This window comes from Mirounga leonina, unplaced genomic scaffold (genome assembly GCF_011800145.1).
Source record: "Mirounga leonina isolate KUSES-001 unplaced genomic scaffold, KU_Mleo_1.0 Mir_150, whole genome shotgun sequence".
Taxonomy (NCBI): Eukaryota; Metazoa; Chordata; class Mammalia; order Carnivora; family Phocidae; genus Mirounga; species Mirounga leonina.
The window spans coordinates 22,619,943-22,642,785 of record NW_023270374.1 but is presented as its reverse complement, the minus strand read 5'-3'; the positions used below and the strand labels follow the sequence as shown (position 1 = coordinate 22,642,785).

At 43.5% G+C, this 22,843-nt stretch overlaps 1 protein-coding gene across 1 annotated transcript in view; it reads left to right on the top strand.

Annotated features, from left to right (window-relative positions):
• The window catches only part of MAPRE1 (microtubule associated protein RP/EB family member 1), a 29,440-nt gene extending 7,397 nt beyond the window's left edge, over window positions 1-22,043 (top strand). The window contains exons 3-7 of the mRNA XM_035006027.1: window positions 8,726-8,871; window positions 11,479-11,686; window positions 15,027-15,148; window positions 19,723-19,875; window positions 21,564-22,043. Coding sequence (XP_034861918.1) covers window positions 8,726-8,871; window positions 11,479-11,686; window positions 15,027-15,148; window positions 19,723-19,875; window positions 21,564-21,620 — 686 coding nt within the window. The 3' untranslated portion in view covers window positions 21,621-22,043. The remainder of the gene's footprint in view (window positions 1-8,725; window positions 8,872-11,478; window positions 11,687-15,026; window positions 15,149-19,722; window positions 19,876-21,563) is intronic.
• Window positions 22,044-22,843: the final 800 nt, after the last annotated feature.

Genomic DNA, 22,843 nt, shown 5'->3' with positions numbered 1-22,843 from the left:
GCCTTCAGGGCGCCTGGGTGGCTCAGTTGGTTGCATGTCTGACTCGTGATTTCATCTCATGGCAGGATCTCAGGGTCATGGGAATGAGCCCTGCGTCGGGCTCTGCTCAGTGGGGAGTCTGCTTGAGAGTGTCTCTCTTTCTCCTTCTACCCCTCCCCCTGCTTGTGCATGCTCTCTCTCCCAATAAATTTTAAAAAGTAAAATTACTGTTTTCATTTATGTGATTTTTAAAAATAAAATGAATTCAGCTTCTATACTTCCTTATTTTATAGCTGGATCCGAGTCTTGCTCTTAGTTTCATTTGCTCATCTTGTTACATCCTCTGTGAGGTTTAATCTCCATTTTGCAGATGGTCAGGGGGAGGCTCCATATGAAGTTGTATAGTGAAAAGATGGTGCTCATGAGTCATGCTAGTTTCTCACTAGTTACTTTAGTTGTAGCAGGCACAGGTTAGTTGAAGGCACAGGTTGTTAGCCTTAGATCTGTGCTGCCTTCCCCCCAGTTTTTGTTTGTTCCCTCAGTCCCATCACCACATCCCCATTTGTTTGAGGCTCTTTTTTTTTTTTTAAAAGATTTTATTTATTTATTTGAGAGAGAGAGAAAGCACATGAGAGGGGGGAGGGTCAGAGGGAGAAGCAGACTCCCCGCCGAGCAGGGAGCCCAATGCGGGACTCGATCCCGGGACTCCAGGATCATGACCTGAGCCGAAGGCAGTGGCTTAACCAACTGAGCCACCCAGGCGTCCCTGTTTGAGGCTCTTAAAACACTTTTTTGCCCTGTGATTTGTGACTAATGTGGGGATGAGGTCATCCCAGTTTTCATTGGAGCCAGCTTTTTCACCAGCAATTTCTCCCTAAAATTTACCTCTTTCCTTAAATATACTCTGAAATATATTTCACTTAATTAGAAAATTAGATCTCTTTTTTTAAAGATTTATTTATTTTTAGAAAGAGAAAGGGAGAGAGCGTGCGGGCATGGGTGGGGGAGGGGCAAAGGGAGAAGGAGAGAGAGAATCTCGAGCAGACTCCTGGCTGGGCTGGATCTCACAATACTGAAATCATGACCTGAGCCAAAATCAAGAGTTGGATGCTAACCGCCTGAGCCATCCGGGTGTCCCTAGATATCTTTTCATGTGTAGATGAGTGGTACATGTATGATCTGGCTCCAGATCAGACAGGGAGCTGTTGTGGATAGTCAAGACTGGGCTTGAAGAGGCTTCAGTCTGCTGTGAGCCGTAATTTTGGACGAGTCCCTTAATGTTCTAGTTCCTCATTTGTAAACTGGAGTAGTAGGACCAGGCCCACCTGTAAAAATAGCTCTCAGATACTGATTCTGTGCCAGACCCTGGATGTGAGCGTAGCTCTCTCAAGGGAGCGTGCATATGCTTCTCTTACAAACGAGGAGACTGTCTGTGGAGCACAGCTTTATGCATTACAGAGCCGGGTTTTGAACCCAGATCTTTCTGACCACAGAACCGACACTCTTTGTGCTGCATTCATGTTCTATCTTTTTTTTTTTTTTTTTCACGAAATATCTTTTTAAAAGAAGCGTTTGGAAGAGAGTTAAACAAATGTAAATTATATATAATTAATTACAATGATAATTGTCTCATTAAAAATCCCTATGAAGAATTTCAGCTTTGTAAGCTGCCTGCCATTTTTCTTATCCTGGATAAAGTGCTTTTCCAGAGCAGAAAGTGCTAAGTGCAGGACACTTAACTGACTTGTAAGCAAACTTTTATTCATTCATAGTTGGTTTTCCTCTGGGAGCTGTGTACGACTTCTCTCCCAAGTATGTAGATGGTTGCATAATGTTTCACATCGATGTTTAGAAAACCAGGTCTCTGTTTTCAACATGAGACCAAACAGAATGAGCTGCAGACACCATGTCCTTGGAGAAGGCCTGCTGCCGGGGAATTGGGAGTCCTGGCGAAAGTGAGGTTCCTTAGACCCTTGGATTTTCTGAGGCCTAAGCAGCATCCCAGTACCCTTTAACACTGGTGCGTGGTCCCTCCCATTCTTACCTCTTATGAGCAGAGGATCAAGGTGACTAGAATCTTCTATGAAACCCAAGCCTTGAAGGGTAGGAATAGGTTTTTCTCTTGAGAGAGTAAAGCTCTGAGGTCCTGCACTATTAATGTGCTGGTTGCCTATGAAATGGCCGAGTTTTGTCAGCATTGTGGCCCTGCCCCGCCCCGCCAGTGAAACAAGCCTTTGCCTGGCTCTTGTGAGGTAAGGGGAGGGTAACTTTGAGTCACGGTTGATAGGTTGTTTCAGGGTTCCTTTCCATTCCATAGTCTCCCTGTTTTTGAGAGCTAGTCATGAAGTATTTTGGAAAGATAGTCGTCAAGAAAAAAACCCTGATCACTGAGAATGATTTGGATGAGGGATTGCTTATATCAGACAGGGGATGCTGGTTGCTTTTTGTCAACCAGTCCCCTGTTCCCTCAGTTCCATTCCATGTTCAGGCCCTCCGCATGTTTCCAAGGGCCCACCATGCTTCTTTGAACCTGTAGAGTGTCCCTCACTGAGTTTTCTCAGCGCCCCCTTCTCTTCTTGTCTCCTCTGCTCTAGCCTCGCCTCCATAGTTCCTATGCTGCCCAGAATAGGAGAGGTGCAGGTGTGCAGACACTCCCCGGCAAATGCTAGATTTCCTTATTCCTCAGCTGCTTGTAGGAGCCCTTGAGTTTCTCTAAAATGGCCTGTCATGGGATGCCTGGGTGGCTCAGTTGTTAAGCATCTGCCTTCAGCTCAGGTCATGATCCCAGGGTCCTGGGATCGAGCCCCATATCGGGCTCCCTGCTCTGAGGGAAGCCTGCTTCTCCCACTCCCCTGCTTGTGTTCCCTCTCTCGCTGTCTCTTTGTCAAATAAATAAAATCTTTTTTTTAAAAAAAAGGCCTGTCAGTCTTGCTCATGCTGCTCTGAGCGTGACCACGCCCCTAACCAGGCCTCCTCCACTTCATTTTCTCATCAGGTTAGCTCCCTTTTCCAGACGCTCCATTTTGGGTCATGATTCCACCATTTTTCCAGTGTTACAGGCCTCCAAAGAGACTAATTCACCAAGTTCTGTATGTCTTCTGATGGGTGTTTTGGATCTAGCCCCTTCTCTGTTTGCTCACTGCTGCCACAGTGGCCTCTCACCAGGCACGGGTTCCTTCCGCGTTCCCCCCACCGGGTTCCCCCTCACCGAGTTCCTCTGGCGCCACAGTAGTCTGCAGCCTTTCTTAGAGACCATTTTTATTGAGTCACTCCTCTGCTCAAGGAAGGATCTCTTCCAGCTTTTTTGCCTGACTCTTCAAGTACCTTCTTGGTTTTTCTTTGCCTTGATTAAAACAAAAGACAAGAAACTTTTCTAATTATAAGTTATTGGGTCTTACAAAATGTATTAAGAAGAAAACCATAATCTGCTATCATGTCACAAGCTAGTGGTGGTGTTATCTTTTAGATGTATTTTTTCCCCCTAATTATGGCTTTATTTATTCAGCACTTATCATAGGCCTGGCACTTTCCAAAGTGCTTTACATATATAACCTGGAAGGTAAGGACTATCATCCCCATTTTATAGTTGGAGAAACCGAGGCATAGTGAGGGTAAACAACTTGCCCAAGGTCATTTATTGTAGCTGTACTTTCAGTATTTAGCTATAATTATTAAAAATAATTGACATACACTGTATATACAGTTCTTGTTTTTTGAGTATTTTGAAATAACTGAAGGTCTCAAAATGGTTTAAAATTCAAAAGGAGCAAAAAGATAAACAGTGAAAAGCTTCCTCCTTAACCCTGTCAACTAGCCACCCAGTTTCCTGCTCCAGAGAGAGTGTATATGTACAAGCAAAAACATCTGTCCATATTTTGTGTTCTCTTTTCTCCTTTTTTACACAGTTGGTAGCATGTTTAATCACACTCTATATTCCAGAGGATGTTTCGTATCAGTGTATCAGATAACCACTTTCCTTTCTTTTTTGGCTGTGTAGATTCTAATTTCCTTGGAGCGAGCAGTCCCCTAACAACGGACATTTGGTTTCTTTCCAGTCTGTTGCTCTTACAGACATTACATTAAGTAACAAGCACATGTATATGCTGGACAGTTTTGTTTCCTGCTTTTAAAATTAAAATAGGATTATTTTTCCCATGTTAAAATACCTTGAGGCTGATTTTTTAAAAATAAGATTTATTTGACACAGAGAGAGAGCACAAGCAGGGGGAGTGGCAGAGGGAGAGGGAGAAGCAGCAGGGAGCCTGATGTGGGGCTCGATCCCAGGACCCTGGGATCCTGACCTGAGCCGGAGGCAGACGGTTAACCGACTGAGCCACCCAGGCGCCCCGATGCTGATTTTTAATATCTGCATTAGTGACTCCTCATAACCCTCTATTTCTAAATTTTACTTTAAGATGACTCAAGCCTCACCTATTCTCTAAAGTCTGAACATGCTTACATTTAGTAGTCAGTGTGTTTCCTGTGTGTTGTGGTAGAACTTTGGCAGCTTTTCACCTGGAGTCTTCTTATTGGGAAGCATCTCTTCTGTGCAGAATGTTGGCTGCAGTTTTCTTCTAATTCTCCAGGGTCTCTGGACCTGAAAGGGTTGAGAGCCAGTGCACTTGAGATAGTGCAAGCTTTTGGATCAGGGGTTGCCTTGTTTTGTGTTCTCTCCTTGCAGCACAGAACTTGGTAGGGTGAGGCCGCAGCAGCCGGTGAGACTTGGTATTTGATGCAGTGACCTATGGCTGGTCCTGCCCTAAGTCTGTCTGCATCCTCAGGCCACAGATTATGTGGGCCAGTTCTCCTGCCACAGATCATTGGGTCAGCAGCCATCTGAGAGGGACCCTGCTTGTGTTGCCAACCTTTGTTATTAAGGCAGACTGGAAGGCAGGCCCCTTTTTAACCTATTTTTTACCTAGTTGGGACATTTATAGGCCAGGAGTTTTCAGCCCTTTTGTGAAAAGGAGCTGATAGATTTTTTTCTTTTAAACATTTGCTTTCTTTTTTTGTGTTCTGATTATAAAAGTAATATTTACTGGGACACCTGGCTGGCTCAGTCAGTGGAGCATGTGACTCTTAATCTTGGGATGGTGAGTTCAAGCCCCATGTTGGGTGTAGAGTTTACTTAAAAATAAAAAGTAAAAAAAGTAATATTTACTGTAGTACATAATTGAATATTTAAAAAACAGAATGCATTCAGTACCACCCCCCAGAGATGGCCACTATTAAGTCATTTTTGATCTACAAAACAGTAATTTCATATGGTTTAACCTGATAACATTGTGTTTTTTCTTTTTTTTAAGATTTTATTTATTTGTCAGAGAGAGAGAGACAGAGGCAGGCAGAGGAAGCAGGCTCCTTGTGGGACTCGATCCCAGGACCCTCGGATCATGACCTGAGCTGAAGGCAGACGCTTAACTGACTGAGCCACCCAGGCGTCCCCATTGTGGTTTTTTTTTCTATGCGTATATATATTAGAGTGGCTATTTTTATATATATGAAGACATTTTATGGGTATGTTTCTGTATCTTGCTTTTTCTTTTAACATTAGATCTTGAGTTTTCCCCGCAAATAAAAAAAAATGTATTTTGAATGCTTGCATAATATCTCTTAGGCAGCTGGTGTGCTAATTGATTGCTCCTACTGTTGGACATAAAGGTTGCTTCCATTTTTTACTCCTGTGAATGAAGTTAGCATAGCCAGTTTCATAAGTGAGTCTTTGCCCTATTCTTTTTTAATTATTTCCTTAGGATGAGTCCCCATGTGTTTATTAGCCATTTATATTTCTTTTGTGAATTGTCCAATTGCTCTGTCCATTTTTAATGAGGTTTTAATGTTTTTCTTTATGTATCATCTCTCCGTTTCAGCCAGTTACAGCATGGCATATCCTTCCCCCCTTCCCCCCCAATCCAGGAAATGCTTCTTTATTCAGCTACAGGGTGTTGTAAGAGGAAGTCTGGTGGCACTGTGGAAAAGAGCAGTGGACAGGGAGTCAGGATACCTGGGTTCTGGTCCCAAGCTTGGTCTCTGGCCTCTGTGGTCTTGGGCCACAGTTTTTAAATTTATAATGGCTCTAAGAATTCTCCTAGCTCTAAAATAAAGAACTGTTTTTTCTTTTTTGAAGATTTTATTTGAGAGGGGGAGAAAGAGCACGAGCAGGGGGAAGGGGTAGAGGGAGAGGGAGAAACAGGCTCCCCTCCGAGTAGGGAGCCCGATGCCGAACCTCGATCCCTCGACCCTGGGATCATGACCTGACTGAAGGCAGACGCTCAACCAACTGAGCCACCCAGATGCCCCAAGCAAGTTTTCTGTGAGAAGCAGATGATTGCTGCTTTTAAGTGGTTTTGGTTGACTTTAGTGGGAAGTCAGTGGCTGGCTTGAGAATAATAGTGTGTATCTAGTAAATGCACATTATTTTGCTGTTTCAGAAAAATACTTTCATGTATAACACAGTGCTATGAATATAGATGCCTAATAGATTATCTTGTGTGTGTGTGTGCATGCGCACGTTTTGAGTTGATTTGTATGCATCTGGATCCAAACAAGATCTGTACATTGCAGTTGGTAGATTATGACTTTAAAATCTCTTTTAAAATATAACAGGGGCACCTGGGTGGCTCAGTTGGTGAAGCGGCCAACTTTTGGTCTCAGCTCAGGTCTTGATCTCAGAGTCATGAGTTCCAAGTCCTGCATTAGGCTCCATGCTGGGTGTGGAGGCTACTTTAAAAAAAAAAAAAAAATAAATGTAACAAATTACCCTTCTTTATGCTATTAGTTTGTTAAAGAAACTGGGTCATTGTTCTCTAGAATTTAGGAGCTATTTGTGTCCCTATTTTAAAAATATAAATATTGCTAATTCAGTGCCTGATACACAGAATTCCTTCAGTATATTTTTTTTGGATGAGGAAGTAAATTGGGCACCTCGAAAATCAGGCTTTCACTTTTTGATGCTTTTTTCTACGCAGAATGCCACTTTGGTCACTGAAGTGCTTCCGCTCTTTCCATCTTCTTTCCAAAAATAATGATAATGGCACTGTTTATGCTAGAACTGGCAGGGAGCCAGATTGGTCTGAGTTTAAGTTGACTATGCATATGATGGCAGTCTCATTCTGCAGAACACCTTTTACTTAAGTCAGTGGATTTCTTGCCTCCTTTCCTGGCTGTTCCTTTGGCACATCAGCCCTGCAAGGCCACTAAGTGCACAGTGAAGCCTGCCCTGTCTTAGGAGAGTGCAGTTCGGTAGGCATTAGAGAAATTACATTCATGGAAATTTTAAGGACCAAGAAAATACTTCTGGGGGTGGTGATGGGAAAAAATGGGCAAGTGGGGGAAGGAATGGAATTGGAAAGCAAATAGGATGAAATATATGTAATAATTTTCTATAGCTGCTTTTAAAATAAAAAAATGAAAAAAATTTCTTTTTATTTAAGATTTTATTTATTTATTTATTTTTAAGATTTATTTATTTGACAGAGATACAGCGAGAGGGAACACAGCAGGGGGAGTGGGAGAGGGAGAAGCAGGCTTCCCGCAGAGCAGGGAGCCCGACGTGGGGCTCCATCCCAGGACCCTGGAACCATGACCTGAGCCGAAGGCAGACACCCAACGACTGAGCCACCCAGGCGCCACCAAAAATTTCTTCTATTTAACTTTCTTTATAAACAAAGGTTAAGTTTATTTAGAGATGTAAGACCTCAGGGAGACCGACATCTTAGAAAAACATTTGTTTAACCTAGGTCAGGGAATGGATCTTTGAAATACTTGGGAAATCCCTACTCCTATCAATGGGGAGGAGGATATGTCCTTGCAAAAACTCAGATGGAATCACCTGTTTCCCTTTTTTCTCTTCTAGGGGTTCATTTTTCTTTGTAGTGGTCATTTTATTGTCATGCTTGTCTTATAAAGTTTTAACATAGGAACATTTCTTCTCTCCTCATCACAGACTTCCAGATTGCAAGTATGTTAGAATTTAGGTGAAACCAGTCTTGTTAGAGATTTTGAGAAATTGACTTTGACGTCAAGTAGTAATGACGTTTTTGGGTTTTGTGGTCCACTTTATTTTTTTTTTTAGTTGTTGTTGTAAGTAAACTCTGCCCCCAACATGGGGCTCAAACTCACACCACCAAGATCAAGAGTCACATGCTCTACCGATTGAGTCATCTAGGCACCCCAGTATAGGTCCACTTTACATCTTTTTAAATTGTATGTGGGTTGGGGGCGCCTGGGTGGCTCAGTCGTTAAGCGTCTGCCTTCGGCTCAGGTCATGACCCCAGGGTTCTGGGATCGAGCCCCACATCGGGCTCCCTGCTCAGTGCGAAGCCTGCTTCCCCCCCTCCCACTCCCCCTGCTTGTGTTCCTGCTCTTGCTATCTCTCTCTCTCTCTCAAATAAAAAAAAAATAAACAAAAAAAAATTGTATGTGGGTTAAGTAGGTTTGGGTAAAAGTTCATCCTGCTTCTTTATTTATTTTAAAAATCTATTTATTCTAAGAAGCATGTGAGGTGGGGGGAATCAGGCAGAGGGAGAGAAAAAAATCTCAAGCCGACTCCCCTCTGAGTGTGGAGCCTGACCCAGAGTGGGGGGAGAGTGCTCGATCTCACAACCCTGAGATCATGACCTGAGCTGAAATCACGAGTGGGATGCTCAACCTACTGAGCCACCCAGGTACCCCAGTTCATCCTGCTTCTTTAATGATAGTATTTAATGACCTAAGTGTGTATATTAATCTTCTCTTGTTCCTTCAGGGGCTGCCTACTGTCAGTTTATGGACATGCTGTTCCCTGGCTCCATTGCCTTGAAGAAAGTGAAATTCCAGGCTAAGCTAGAACATGAATACATCCAGAACTTCAAAATACTACAAGCAGGTTTTAAGAGAATGGGTGTTGACAAAGTAAGTAAATTTTACTCTTTCGAAGTTGTTTATTAATTAGTAACTGTTACTAAGGTTGGACATTTTCTACCCACCCCCCACCATTTATATAATTACCTTTTCTCCAGGTAAAATAGGATTTACTGGGAGCAACATTTCTCTGTACCCTCCTACCCCTGGTTCCCTTGCTGTCTTCTTTCTTTATTTTGAAGTTACTAGTGTCTGGAGGAATCAGCCTGTAAATCTGTACTCAGAATTTTTTTTTTTTTAATACTGTCTAATCTTTATTAGTCTGAGATCTAAATCCTTTTTATCTCTGGATCTACTTTTGTAAAGCATACCATATGGTAGAATAAGTAGTTCTAATAGAGAAGATTCTAGAAATACTTGCTTTTTATAGTAGGATACAAGGAACATCCCTTATGTGTGCTGTCAAGTTCCCTTTTGCCCCTAAGGATATTTGAAAGTACCAGAAACATAGCCCACTAGGCTTCATTAGGACAGATATTATCTCTGTTTTAGTAGATAATGAATTAACGCAAAATTCAGCAGTTTCACTCCCATTAGAATGGTTTATTCTTTTTTTTTATAAGATTCTATTTATTTACTGAGAGAGAGTGCAAAGGGGGAGAGGAGCAGAGGGAGAGAGAGAATCTCAGACTCCATACCGATCGTAGAGCCTGATGGGGGGCTCTCTCTTAAGACCCCGCGATCATGACCTAAGCCAAAATTAAGAGTTGGATGCCTGACTGACTGAGCCGCCCAGTTTGGAATGGTTTATTCTTTTAAGCCTTTTTTGGGGGAAATGTTACTTTAGTAAAGCTTGTAATCACCCCCTAGTTATCTTGGTGATGTGTCTGGTCTGTATTTACTTTGAAATCAGTTTTCTTTTAATTTAGTTTTGTCTCTGTATATGAAATATGCATTTGTATTGAACGAATATCATTTAGGTACCAGGCTTAGTTTAAACTAGATGTAGTTTACTAATGTGCAGTAATTTTTCTTTTTATAGAATTGTATTTTATTTTTTTGAACAAGGAAAATTTTTAAAGTACAGAAAAGTAGAGCAAATAGTGTGATGATCCCCTCAGGTACCTCAGTGATTATCAAATGATGGCCAGTTTGTTTCAGATATCCCTTTACCCCACCTGCTATACTCAGGGATTATTGAGAAGTGAGTTCCAGATAACATTTTGTTTATAAATGTTTCAGTATCATACAAATTTTTTTTGAAGATTTTATTTATTTATTTGACAGAGAGATCACAAGTAGGCAGACAGGCAGGCAGGCAGAGGGAGAGGGAGAAGCAGACTCCTCACTGAGCAGGGAGCCCGATGTGGGACTCGATCCCAGGACCCTGGGATCATGACCTGAGCCGAAGGCAGACGCTTCACTGACTGAGCCACCCAGGCGCCCCACAAAGTAATTTCTTAAAATTATACTTATTTGCTCAGAGGAGTGGATATAGTTCAAAATATTACATATATTAGTTTTTATAAAAATACCATTGCAACTGGAATCCTTGACGAGTTAAAAGATAGTTAAACTCTTCCTGACAGTCCAGCAATTTAAAGTAATACCTGATAAGTATCCTTGTACAATAGGAAAGTTTACAGGGTTATATTTTAATAGGACTGGAATTACTTGAAAAACATACCAGGGGCACCTGGGTGGCTCAGTCGGTTAAGCGTCTGCCTTTGGCTCAGGTCATGATCCCAGGGTCCTGGGATCGAGCCCCTCAATGGGCTTCCTGCTCAGTGGGGAGCTTGCTTCTCCCTCTCCTTCTGCTCCCCCTGCTTGTGCTCCTGCGTGCTTGCTCTCTCTCTCTCTCAAATAAATAAAATCTTTTTTTTTTTTAAAGATTTTATTTATTTGACAGAGAGACCCAGCGAGAGAGGGAACACAAGCAGGGGGGAGTGGGAGAGGGAGAAGCAGGCTTCCCGCAGAGCAGGGAGCGCGATGCGGGGCTTGATCCCAGGACCCTGAGATCATGACCTGAGCCGAAGGCAGAGGCTTAACGACTGAGTGACCCAGGTGCCCCAAATAAAATCTTAAAAAAAAAAAAAACCATACCATTTTGTAGAAATCTGTTGTGGGACAAATTATGTACCTTGACCTATTTTTAAGACAATTTTTTTCCTTTTTTTTTTTTCTGGATAAATTTTTTTTCCAGTTTTATTGAGATATGATTGATAAGACCGAATTTTCTTTAACACAGTTCATTGTAGATACCTGTGGTTGGTTTGTGCTCTGGGTTTTCTACTTTGTGACGGGCATTGTGGCCATGCAAGCTGCCTGGGAGATTTACTCTTTTTCAGTGGAATGACATGTTTTATTATGTGCTTGGATATGTGTATGTGACTAATACATGATTTATGTTCTTTCGCATTTCTGATTCCTTTTGATGGACTGGGAGGTGGGTTGGCAGGTGTAAGTACTTTGTGGAAGGCAAACTGATTGAAACTTGCTCTATAAACTTTTCAGGGCTTACTTAGCACTAAGTTCTTGCCTCTAAAATTTTTTTTTCTCCTTTTGGCAGAGCTTTATACTGATTTGATGCATGGACAAGTTTGGTGCTTGCCAGAAACCTCTTGCTTTGGGCTAAATAGTCTTGATATTTTTCTGCAGATAATTCCTGTGGACAAATTAGTAAAAGGAAAGTTTCAGGACAATTTTGAATTTGTTCAGTGGTTCAAGAAGTTTTTTGATGCAAACTATGATGGAAAAGACTATGACCCCGTAGCTGCCAGACAAGGTCAAGAAACTGCAGTGGCTCCCTCCCTTGTTGCTCCAGCTCTGAACAAACCGAAGAAACCTCTCAGCTCTAGCAGTGCAGGTAAAACTACAAAACAAAAATGCCATTTCCAAATAATAGTATTCCAGGTATTCATTCAGTCATTCATTCATTCAACCTTCAACCAGAGGGTTTTGAGCAGCCATAGGCTTAGGGAGAATAAGGAGTGCAAGCAATCCCAGCCATGTGGTAGGATCATGGATTGTGGCATCAGGCAGACCTGTGTTTGTTCTTAGGTCTCTGTAGCCCTGTTTAAGCCACTTTATCTCTCCCCCTCCCCCGCCCCGGTTTCTTCCTCTGTAAAATGGGAATTTCAGTACTTGCCCCAGAGGGTTGTTCTTGAGGCCTGAATGAGTTACTCTATGTAATTTTTGCCAGTACTCTTTAGTTGTTTGGGATAGAAATTCCTCAGGTTAGCTCACAAAAGGGAGCTTTAGTTTGAACACAAGGACTTTTTTCACGGGGCCCTGGGATGGGAAGTTATAACCAGACCTCAACACCCAGGAACTGAAGGAGATTTCTAGGTCTCTTAGGGACAGTGCTTGGCTCTCTGCATCATCATTCTGTCTGCCGACCAGCTTCCTGTGCTTACTGTGGCTTCCCTGCCCTCCCTAAAATTTGAGCTGCTAAGTGGCTTTGGCTTGCTATGATGCCAGCAGAATCTGGGAGGCAGTTTTTAGAGACCTCCTCTAAAAGATTTTGGCCTGGTAGGTTTCCCAAAACCTGTTTGCAGTCATGTATTCGTAGAACATGTGTATACTTCAGGGCAGGACAGATGTTCTACAGATGCTAACGCCTCCTTTCCCAGAAGGTGGAAAGAATATTAGTTAAGGTCCCATAGTACCTTTTTTTTTTTTTTTTAAAGACTTTATTTATTTATTTATTTGAGAGAGAGAGAAACAGCATGAGAGGGGATAGGGTCAGAGGGAGAAGTGGGTTCCCCGCCAAGCCGGGAGCCCGAGGTGGGACTCGATCCCGGGACTCTGGGACCATGACCCGAGCCGAAGGCAGTCGCTTAACCAGCTGAGCCACCCAGGCGCCCGAACCTTTTTTTTTTTTTTTTTTAAGATTTTATTTATTTATTTGACAGAAAGAGACACAGCGAGAGAAGGAACATAAGCAGGGGGAGTGGGAGAGGGAGAAGCAGGCTTCCTGTGGAGCAGGGAGCCCGATGGGGGCTCGATCCCAGGACCCTGGGACCATGACCTGAGCCGAAGGCAGACGCTTAACGACTGAGCCACCCAGGCACCTCAAGGTCACATGGTACCTTTAGAGAGAGGCTGATCCATCTGCTAGGTAGAGAGGGACATTGTGTACTTTTTAATTTTCATAGCTTTATTGAGATACTGTGTATGTGATAGGATTCACTTGCCGTACAGTTCACTCATTTAGAATGTACAGTTGAGTTCTTTTTAGTGTATTCACAGATACGTTCAACTATCACCACAACCAGTTTTAGAATGTTTTTATTACTCCCTAAAAGAAATCTCGTATGTGTCCCATAGTGGTCACTTCCTATTTTCCCCCAGCCCTTCCTCTTCCCCTCAACCCCAGGCAACCACTAATCCACTTTGTCTGTGGATTTACCTATTCTGAATGTTTCACACAAATGGGGTCATAGAATATGTGGTCTTTGTGTCTGGCTTTCATTCATTTAGTGTAATGTTTTCAAAGTTCATCCATGTTTTAGCACTTGTCAGTACTTCATTTTTTTAATGGCTGAGCAATACTCCATTGTATGGCTATACCACATTTTATTTTAATTTTTTATGGGAGGGGGCAGAGGGAGAGGGAAGAGAAAGAATCTTCAGCAGACTCCATGCCCAGTGCGGAGCCTGATGGAGGGCTCGCTCTCACAACCCTGAGATCATGACCCGAGCTGAAATCAAGATGTGGACGCTTAACTGGCTGAGCCACCCAGGTGCCCCCACATTTTATTTATTCATCAGTTGATGATCACTTGGGTTGTTTCCCCTCTTGAGCTGTTAGGAATAATGCTGCTTTGAATATTCCTATACAGGTTTCTGTGTGGGCCTATGTTTTCATTTCTCTTGGGTATAAATCCAAAGGTATACATTTGTGGGGCACAATTCTTGGGTCGTATGGTTCCTCTGTTTAATGTTTTACAGAACCACCTGACTTTTCTCCAGAGTGGCTGCACTGTTTTTATATTCTCATCAGCAGAGTGTATGAGGGTTCTGATTTCTCCAAATACTGAGTGCTTAGCTTCCTAGAATGGGGAATCTGTGTAGATGCTGGTAACAGGCAAGTGGAGACTTGCAGTAAGCATTTGATCTTGGGGATAAACATATACTAGAGATCGTCCTGAGGAAGTGCCTATGCCTGTGGGTGAAAGGCCTTATGGTTATTGAACATTTTGGGGTGTCAGGAAGGTCAGATATTTCTGAGCCTGGCATCATATACAGTTTTACAAAATGATTGCTAAATAAACGATTAAAATCCCGAATGATAAATACACCTCAAGGTAGCCCGTTCTTGATTATTCTTGTTTTAATTAATTAATTAATTTATTTTTTAAAAAAGATTTTATTTATTTATTTGAGAGAGAGAGAATGAGAGACAGCACAAGAGGGAAGAGGGTCAGAGGGAGAAGCAGACCCCCTGCTGAGCAGGGAGCCCGATGCGGGACTCGATCCCGGGACTCCAGGATCATGACCTGAGCTGAAGGCAGTCGCTCAACCAACTGAGCCACCCAGGCGCCCTCTTGTTTTAATTTATTACTCTTTCCTTAACTTTATCAGCTTTTGGCTCTACTCATAGAGAAGTTTGTTAAGTCCTAGTCAGGGCGCTGCTTTCCTCTCCTAACCCTCCTAACCACCTTCTAAAAGGTGAGTAAGATGCGGGTTTTGAGGTAATGAGTGATAAGAGCAGTCTCTACCATCCTCCTCTTCCTAAGCCAAGGAGTTTGAGGTTCTAAGATGGGGGGCATCTTACCTTCCAGATGGGAAACGTTGGGCACCCGGCAGCAGCTGGGGCTGTGAGCCCACTCCTGGCATGAAGTTTGCCTTTGCTCCATGAAGTTGCCCCCTTGTGGATTTGGTTGGAGTTAGGTTAAGGTAGATTGCACCAGAATGATTGTGTCTCTTTCAGATGATAGTCCTCTTTACCCCAGCGGAAAAAAGACCTCACAGAGGGACTCCTTCCCAGCACAAAAGATGGTGGCTAAAATTGGTACTTAACTCCGCTGCCATAAAAACCACTTCGGGCAAACACGGGAGTGCTGTCTTGCATGCTGGGCTCTCTACGTTGGGTCCCTTCACTGCACTGATGTGGAGGGCAGTTGGTCACAGCCTCCTCTTGTCTGGTGGGTTTTTTTGTCTTGAAGTTTCTCCTCTTAAAAAAAGCTCTGCTCCTCTCTCAGCTCCACAGAGGCCCATTGCAACACACAGAACTACTGCAACCCCTAAGGCTGGCCCGGGTGTGGTGCGAAAGAATCCTGGTGTGGGCAACGGGGATGACGAAGCAGCTGAATTGATGCAGCAGGTAGGCACCTCCTCTGTCCGAGACAGGAGTCACTTCAGGAGAAAGGATGCTTGGCAGCACTGACCAGGGGAAGCCTGTCTGTGTTCTTGGAGGAAGGCCTGCCTTGTCTGCCTGCTGAAGCAGTCCTCGTGGTTTGTGAGCACTTTGGGTGCTGTGTGGGGAGTGGGAGTGTGGAGGTGCAGGTGGAAGAGCGGCATTGGGCGTTTCTTTTTTTCTTTTTTTTTTTTTTTTTTAAGATTTTACTTATTTATTTGAGAGAGAATGAGAGAGAGTGCATGAGAAGGGGGAGGGTCAGAGGGAGAAGCAGACTCCCCGCCGAGCAGGGAGCCCGATGCGGGACTCGATCCCGGGACTCCAGGATCATGACCTGAGCCGAAGGCAGTCGCTTAACCAACTGAGCCACCCAGGCGCCCAAGGGATTGGGCGTTTCTAAGATGTGTTCGTGTGACAGAAACCGATGTCTTGGGAAACCCGCCCATACAGTAGAACCCTGTCACAGATCTCTGGAACACCTCTCAGGGTTCTATGGGATTCAGAGAGTGTTTCTTGAATTTTGGCTCTGACAAAAAATAAAGGGGAGTTCCTTTCTTTTCTTTTCTTTTCTTTTTTTTTTTTAAGATTTTATTTATTTGAGAGAGAGGATGAGAGGAGAGAGAGAGCACGTGAGATGGGGGAGGGTCAGAGGGAGAAGCAGACTCCCCGCTGAGCAGGGAGCCCGATGTGGGACTTGATCCCGGGACTCCAGGATCATGACCTGAGCCGAAGGCAGTCGCTTAACCAAATGAGCCACCCAGGCGCCCACCTGAAGTATCTTTTTATTTTTTATTTTTTTATTTTTTTAAAGATTTTATTTATTTATTGAATGAGAGAGAGAAAGCACACGAAGGGGGGAGGGCCAGAGGGAGAAGCAGGCTCCCCGCCGAGCAGGGAGCCCGATGCGGGACTCGATCCTGGGACTCCAGGATCATGACCTGAGCCGAAGGCAGTGGCTTAACCAACTGAGCCACCCAGGCGCCCCTGAAGTATCTTTTTAAAAGTTCACGGGAGTCCAGGGGCGCCTGGGTGGCTCAGTCGTTAAGCGTCTGCCTTCGGCTCAGATCATGATCCTCAGGGTCCTGGGATCGAGCCCCGCATCGGGCTCCCTGCTCCGCGGGAAGCCTGCTTCTCCCCCTCTCCCCCTCCCCCTGCTTGTGTTCCCTCTCTCGCTGTGTCTCTCTCTGTCAAATAAATAAATAAAATCTTTAAAAAAAAAAAAAAGTTCACGGGAGTACAATTGTCTTCACAGATGTTAATAATAAAAATAAAAATAATGGACGTTTTTAGAGTGGTTTGCCATTGTTCTAGTGAGTACTTCACTTTTGCATTAGCCCTGTGAGGTCTCACAGATAGGGACAGTGTGTCTGGGGAGGTTAAATGACCTGCCTGGAGGGTTGAGCCAGCTGCCCCAGCCCTGCCTCTGGAGTACTTGGGCTTGTGCAGGGTTTCCTTTTTTTTTTGTTTTTTTTTTAATATAAAGGATTTTTAAAGGTTCTCTCCAGGTTGACAGAGTCCTTACCTGTAACACCCTGGTACTGACTCCCTTGGCTCATTTACCTTATCTCTCTGGCCTCTTGGAAGTATTTGAATTTGTGGCACTTGACAAAGGTGTGGAGGTCTGGGAGACATGACTGATGTGGGGAATAGAGCCAGACAGGCTTCTTCGGGCAAGAAGCAGTGTATTCTACACGGGTTACCTCATGGTGTCCGTTTCTTTAGGAGATCTGCAGCGATTCTGCAGTCTTAAGGCATCCTGGAGAAGTTTACTTTGAGTTGATTTGAGTCCAGAGCAGTACTGTTCAAAAGAAATAGAATGCAAACCAGAAATGTGAGGCACATAACATAATTTAAAATTTTCTAGTAGCCACATTAAAAAAAAAAGTGAAAAGAAACACATGAAATTTCTTCTAATAACCCTTTACCCAGTGCATCCAAAGTGTTATCATTTTAACATGTAATCAATACAGATAATCATCAATGAGCTACTTTATGCTTGAAGACAAGGTTTTTGAAATCCAGTGTGTATTTAATATTTACTGCTTGTCTCAATTGCATTGGCCACATTTCAAGTACCCAAATAGCCGCTTGTGGCTCCTAGCTACTCTGCTGGCCAGTGCAGGTCCAAAGCATTCTCCTTGGGTTTCCTAGGTTATAGCTATTACTTTACTACAAGAGAAGGTTTAAGAGTGGCACTGATTACTAGCCACAGAGTTTTAATAACCTCATAGGTAAGCATTTAGAGGAGTGGGGAGTGAAAGCCGGTGACTTATTAGTGTATACTAATTGTTTCTTGTAGATGCGTACTTACTGAATGATATCACGGAGGAATGCTGCTTTGGCCCCTCAGGTGGGGCCCAGAAAGCTGGGTTCTGGTGCCCTTGATGATGTGTAGGACAAGGAAGTTGGAGTGGGTTTGTGAACCATGAGTGATGGACTCCAAAGTGTAGTAAGCTGTTTTGACCTCCCTTTACTCCTAAGTCACTAATGGGATTAGAAGGCCTCTTCCCTGGCTCTTGGATTTTAGAACTCAAGATTTAAGGCAGCTTCCTACTGCTGGGGTTGGTCAGCTCTTGCCCCCCCCAAAAGCTTTATTTATTTATTTTAACGAGAGTGTGAGTGTGAGCTGGGGGAGGGGCAGAGGGAGAGAGAGGATCTGAAGCGGACTCCATGCAGAGCCCAGTGCGGGGCTTGATCTCACTACCCTGAGACCATGGCCTGAGCTGAAATCAAGTCAGACACTTAACTGACTGAGCCACCCAGGTACCCCAGCTCTTGCCCTTCTATCCTCTCTCATACTCCACTTTGGGACTGATAGTTTATTTATGTGTGTGTATTTATGTGTGTGTGTATTTATGTGTGTGTGTGTATAAACTATAAACAAATAAACATATATATATATGTTTATTTGTTTATAGTATATTTTATTGAAATTCTCAGTTATTTGTAAAAGGTGATTTCTGTGGTTGATAAAGGAAGGGTTGAAAGTCTTTTTAAATATTTTTTATTTTATTTTATTTTATTTATTTATTCATGAGAGACAGAGAGAGAGAGAGAGGCAGAGGGAGAAGCAGGCTCCCAAGGAGCAGGGAGCCCGATGCGGGACTCGATCCCAGGACCCTGAGATCATGACCTGAGCCGAAGGCAGACGCTCAACCATCTGAGCCACCCAGGCGCCCCCTGAAAGTCTTTTTAGAACCTTGATTCTGGTTTGGTTGGTTCAGGCCTTTGATGATGAACATTGAAATTAAGTAATTGACAGAATGGTCCTGGTGGTTCTGGACACCTGTTCTCATCTCTGGATGCTTCTCGACTGCAGCTTATGAAGGGGGAGTGTTCTTCCGCCCTGGCACAGGACTTGATCCTTTTGGCTATGTCTCGCTTCTTTGTGAGGCCGTGGGGGAACTAAAGAAGCTGTTTGCTTCAGTTTTTGCCACTAGTTCAGAAGGTTGGACTAGTCTGTGGTGCCTTTTTGGCTCTCAGAATTCCCTGCTTCCCAAATTGTTTTCAGTAGCTGCACCTTTGATTTCCTGGCTTGGCCTTCCCTGTGGCCCCAGACTCTGTCCCGTGAGGATTTTATGCTGCACGGTATGCCATGTAATTTGTATTTCAGTGAGAGTTAAATCAAATTCACATGTCATAGAGTTGAATATACTGGAATGAAGATGTGCTCTGTGCTTAAAATACACAAAGGGCTATGAGAGTTCTTATGACATTGATTACTCTTGGCTAGATAAGAGTCCTGGCCTAAGCACTGAGATTTATTTCTTCACTGGCCTGTTATGGGAATTAGAGCCCCTCAGCGGGGTGCCTGGAGGATCCTTTAGCACGAGTGGTGAGCTCACGAGATGCTTGGTGGAACGTGCTGGGTCTGCTCCCTGCCTCTGTGTCTTCTCTCCCTTTTGAAACTCTCTTGGGAGAGAGACCAGGCCAGGACCTTCTCCTCCTTTTGAGTTATGGATTACTCCCCCCATCCCCAACATAAGGCGGCCCCGTGTGAACCACTGAGTTCTCCATGCCCAGGTTGCTCTCGCTTCTAGCTGTCTTTTGCTAACAGTAGTCATCTTTAGTCAGTCTTCCTCGCCTGCCTTGGCATTTCTATCCTGCTTCTTTAGACCAGACCCTCTCTTTCCATTGACCTCCACGGGCAGAAAGACTGGATTTCACTGACCAGTGCCCTGGTAAGGACTTGGTTTATGCTTGTCAGCCACTTTGCTTGGCTGGGTTGTGGGTTCTGCATCTGTATTTGTCTCAGGATCCCAGAGTTTTTTCTCCTTGATCTTTTCTCAAACCCTGAGAAGTTCCTCATGATTCCTGGTGTAGCCTGCCTCTTCCTGGGAGGTGTTATAATCAAGGTGGCCACAAACAAGCCTACGTTATTTATCTGGAGCTGAAGAAAACCGATATTAAACAAAAGTGGGTTTTGGTCCATGGTAGAGAGTGTGATGGAAGACCATGTCTCCGTTTGGCTTAACAGTTTGTCTGATATGGTATTGATACATAAACGCGGAGTATCTCACCCTTCACAATGTCTTATGCAGGTCAACGTATTGAAACTTACCGTCGAAGACTTGGAGAAAGAAAGAGATTTCTACTTTGGAAAGCTAAGGAACATTGAATTGATTTGCCAGGAGAACGAGGGGGAAAACAACCCAGTATTGCAGAGGATCGTGGACATTCTCTATGCCACAGATGTACGTGTGGACATGAGGATATTTTCTTGCCATTTTGCCATCTAAGACAAAGTAAATTTTATCTGGTTGGTTTTAGCAAACTCAGTGCTGGTGCTTGTCATGTTCCAGGATAGCATTCATCAAAAGACTTTCACTTTGCCCTGTCAAAGTCATCCAGAGGTCACCTCTGCTCAGCCTCAGCCTCTGCTTTGAGGTCTGTGAGCCTTTGAGGCAGGAATAGGACAAGGAGGTGGCTGGCTTGCCCTGCTTCTGTGGTTTATGTCCACTGATAGGTGATGAGTGCCACAAAATGCTTTTAACCCCACCATCTCTACCCCCTGCAACTTGGACCTCTTAGCTCCATTTTATCAGGGCCCCAGGCATGACCTGGGAACCAGGTTCCTGGCCCCTTTTTGATGTCCCCTGCCTGTAGCTGTCAGATTGTATCTTTGTTCCTCCTCCCCAGGAGTGTGCCTGGTTCCCATTTCTTCACAGTACTTTATGGTCAAGTTGCCCGGGATCCATCTGTGTAATCCATATTATTACACAGATGTAATCCATCTGTGTAATCCATATTATTACACAGCTGAATCTGCTGATATTAATCATGACATGCTAGCTGATCAGGGGAGACTGATTTTCCCTACATTTAGGATTTGGTATCTTGCTATGTCCATTGTTTAATGGCTTTGCTTATTTATAAATTTGCACACCTAGTAAGGTCTGTAGGATCAAGCTACAGTGTTACTTCTTAAGTGTTTTATGGTATGTATAGCAGTATACAAATATAAGGAAATATTAATATTGTCATTAACACTGTTCTCTAAATATACCAAGTGAATTTCAGGGGATGAAGACGGATGATTGAAAAGATGATACTTTGTTCAGTAAACCCTTATTCTGGGCTGCTCTTTGCCAGCTTCATTGAAAACAAAGATGATGAAGATACTTGGTCTAGTCTGAGTATTATTTTAGTGGAGTCCTATCTTAAGTAAATTCAGCTATAGAGATTTAGTTGAAAAAAAATAAGATGGTGGTCGAAGGGAAAGTCTGATTTTTATGGTGTGTAGCCGTTACTAGATGCCAGAATGCCCTAGAGGGAGTGTGAGGTGGGAGCTGCGAGTCGGCTGTATTCCCATGCCACTAATGTTGGATCAGTCTTGGTGGCTACCGTGGGTATTGTGAATATTTTGGGTAAACCCACAACACCCACAATGGCTTGCATGGTCCTTAAGTGCGATCAGAGGAGGGCGGAAAGAAAAGCTGGCTGTATAGACAGTTTATTGAGAGGAGATGGCATGGTACTGAACTTTCATGATGACTTCAGGGATTTTTGAGGGTATATATATATATATATATTTTTTTTTTTTTTTAACAACCTTACTGAGGTAGAATTGATGTAATGAACTGTACCTATTTAAGTACAACTTGATGATGTGTGAAATCGTCATCATAATCAAGACATATTTAAGAAATCAACTTTTGAGGGTAAATTTATGCTTAGTTTTTGCCTTTTGTGAGATGTTTCCACTGTCTGATAAAGTGGTGGTCACGTGGCCTTGTGCTATTAAACGTCAAGTGTGTGGTAGAGACAGGAAGAGCCGTTGACTTTGAGAGGCTGTAAATATGAGGAAAGTGGCCCCACAGTAGAAACTGATCCTTCATTTGGTGCTGAATAATAGCTGTCCCCTCTTGTTTTCCCGTTTTAGGAAGGCTTTGTGATACCTGATGAAGGGGGCCCACAGGAGGAACAAGAAGAGTATTAATGGCCTGGACCAGCAGAGCAACATCCGAATTCTTCACTCCAAATCATGTGCTTAACTGTAAAATACCCCCTTTTATTATTCTTAGAGGACTCACTGGTTTCTTTTCATGAGCAAACAGTACCTCTTCTTAAAGTGCACTTTGCAGAAGTTTCACCCCTTTTCCAATGAGTTTGAGTTAGGAGCTTTTACCCTGTAGCAGAGCAGTATTAACATCTAGTTGGGTCACCTAGGGAACAAAGAGGCTGACCATGGGGCTCACCGTGTGGACGCTGGTAACACTGATTGCTGGAGAAGGTGTTTTTATGTGATACTCTGAGGTGGAAACCTCAGTAGAGAAATGTAAAGACTGATTTGAATTTTAAGCTAATGTGAAATCTTGGCAGAGAACGTTTTAATAAATAAATGCCTTAAGAGTATTTAAAATATGCTTCCATATTTCAAAATATAAAATGTAACATGACAGGAGATTTTACATGTTTGACATTGTATCTGGGAAGGAAGAAGGGCCAGACCTCTGGACCTTCGGAATCTGCTGTTCACAGGCCTTGCAGGGCTGCTTGAATCCTCAAAGACCTAGACCTTGGCCCAAAAGGAAAGTTTAAAAAGTTGCTCTGTGAAGCCATTTGGTGTCCTTGACCAGTAGTATCCCTGCTCTAAGAAGTAAGAGGCATTGTTGCCTGGATGAATAGAGGGTGTGTTTCAGCCCTGGGATGTTTGAGTTGAAGAGCTTGAATTTCATTGAACATTTCTCTGACGATTTTTTCCAGTTATCCCTGAAATTTCTATGTATTGTGTTTCTTGGGGAATGAGGTATGTCCAGTTTTTAAATCTAACAACTACTTTTGGGGACTTGCCCACATCTCTGGGATTTGAATGGGGGTCGTGTCCCATTTTACTGTCTTTTAAGTTTACATTGAACATGTTTCTCTTCTCTGCTCCCCTCGCCCACTGGGGACTCCTCTTTGGCTCCTTAAAGTTTGCTGCTTAGAGTGTAAGTTCAGCAGGCAGGTGGTCACGCTACAAGTTCTTTCTGGACTTCTGGCAAAGGGAGTGACCATTGAAGGCCATCGCTACCTTGGGATCTGCAAGGCTGGGTGTTCTCGGTACCTGCTGTCCACCGCCCTCCACTGTTATCAGAATACTTTGCCAGTGCACTAATCTCTTTGGAGATAAAATTCGTTAGCGTGTTACTAAATGTTAATTTTCTTTTGCAGAAGATACAG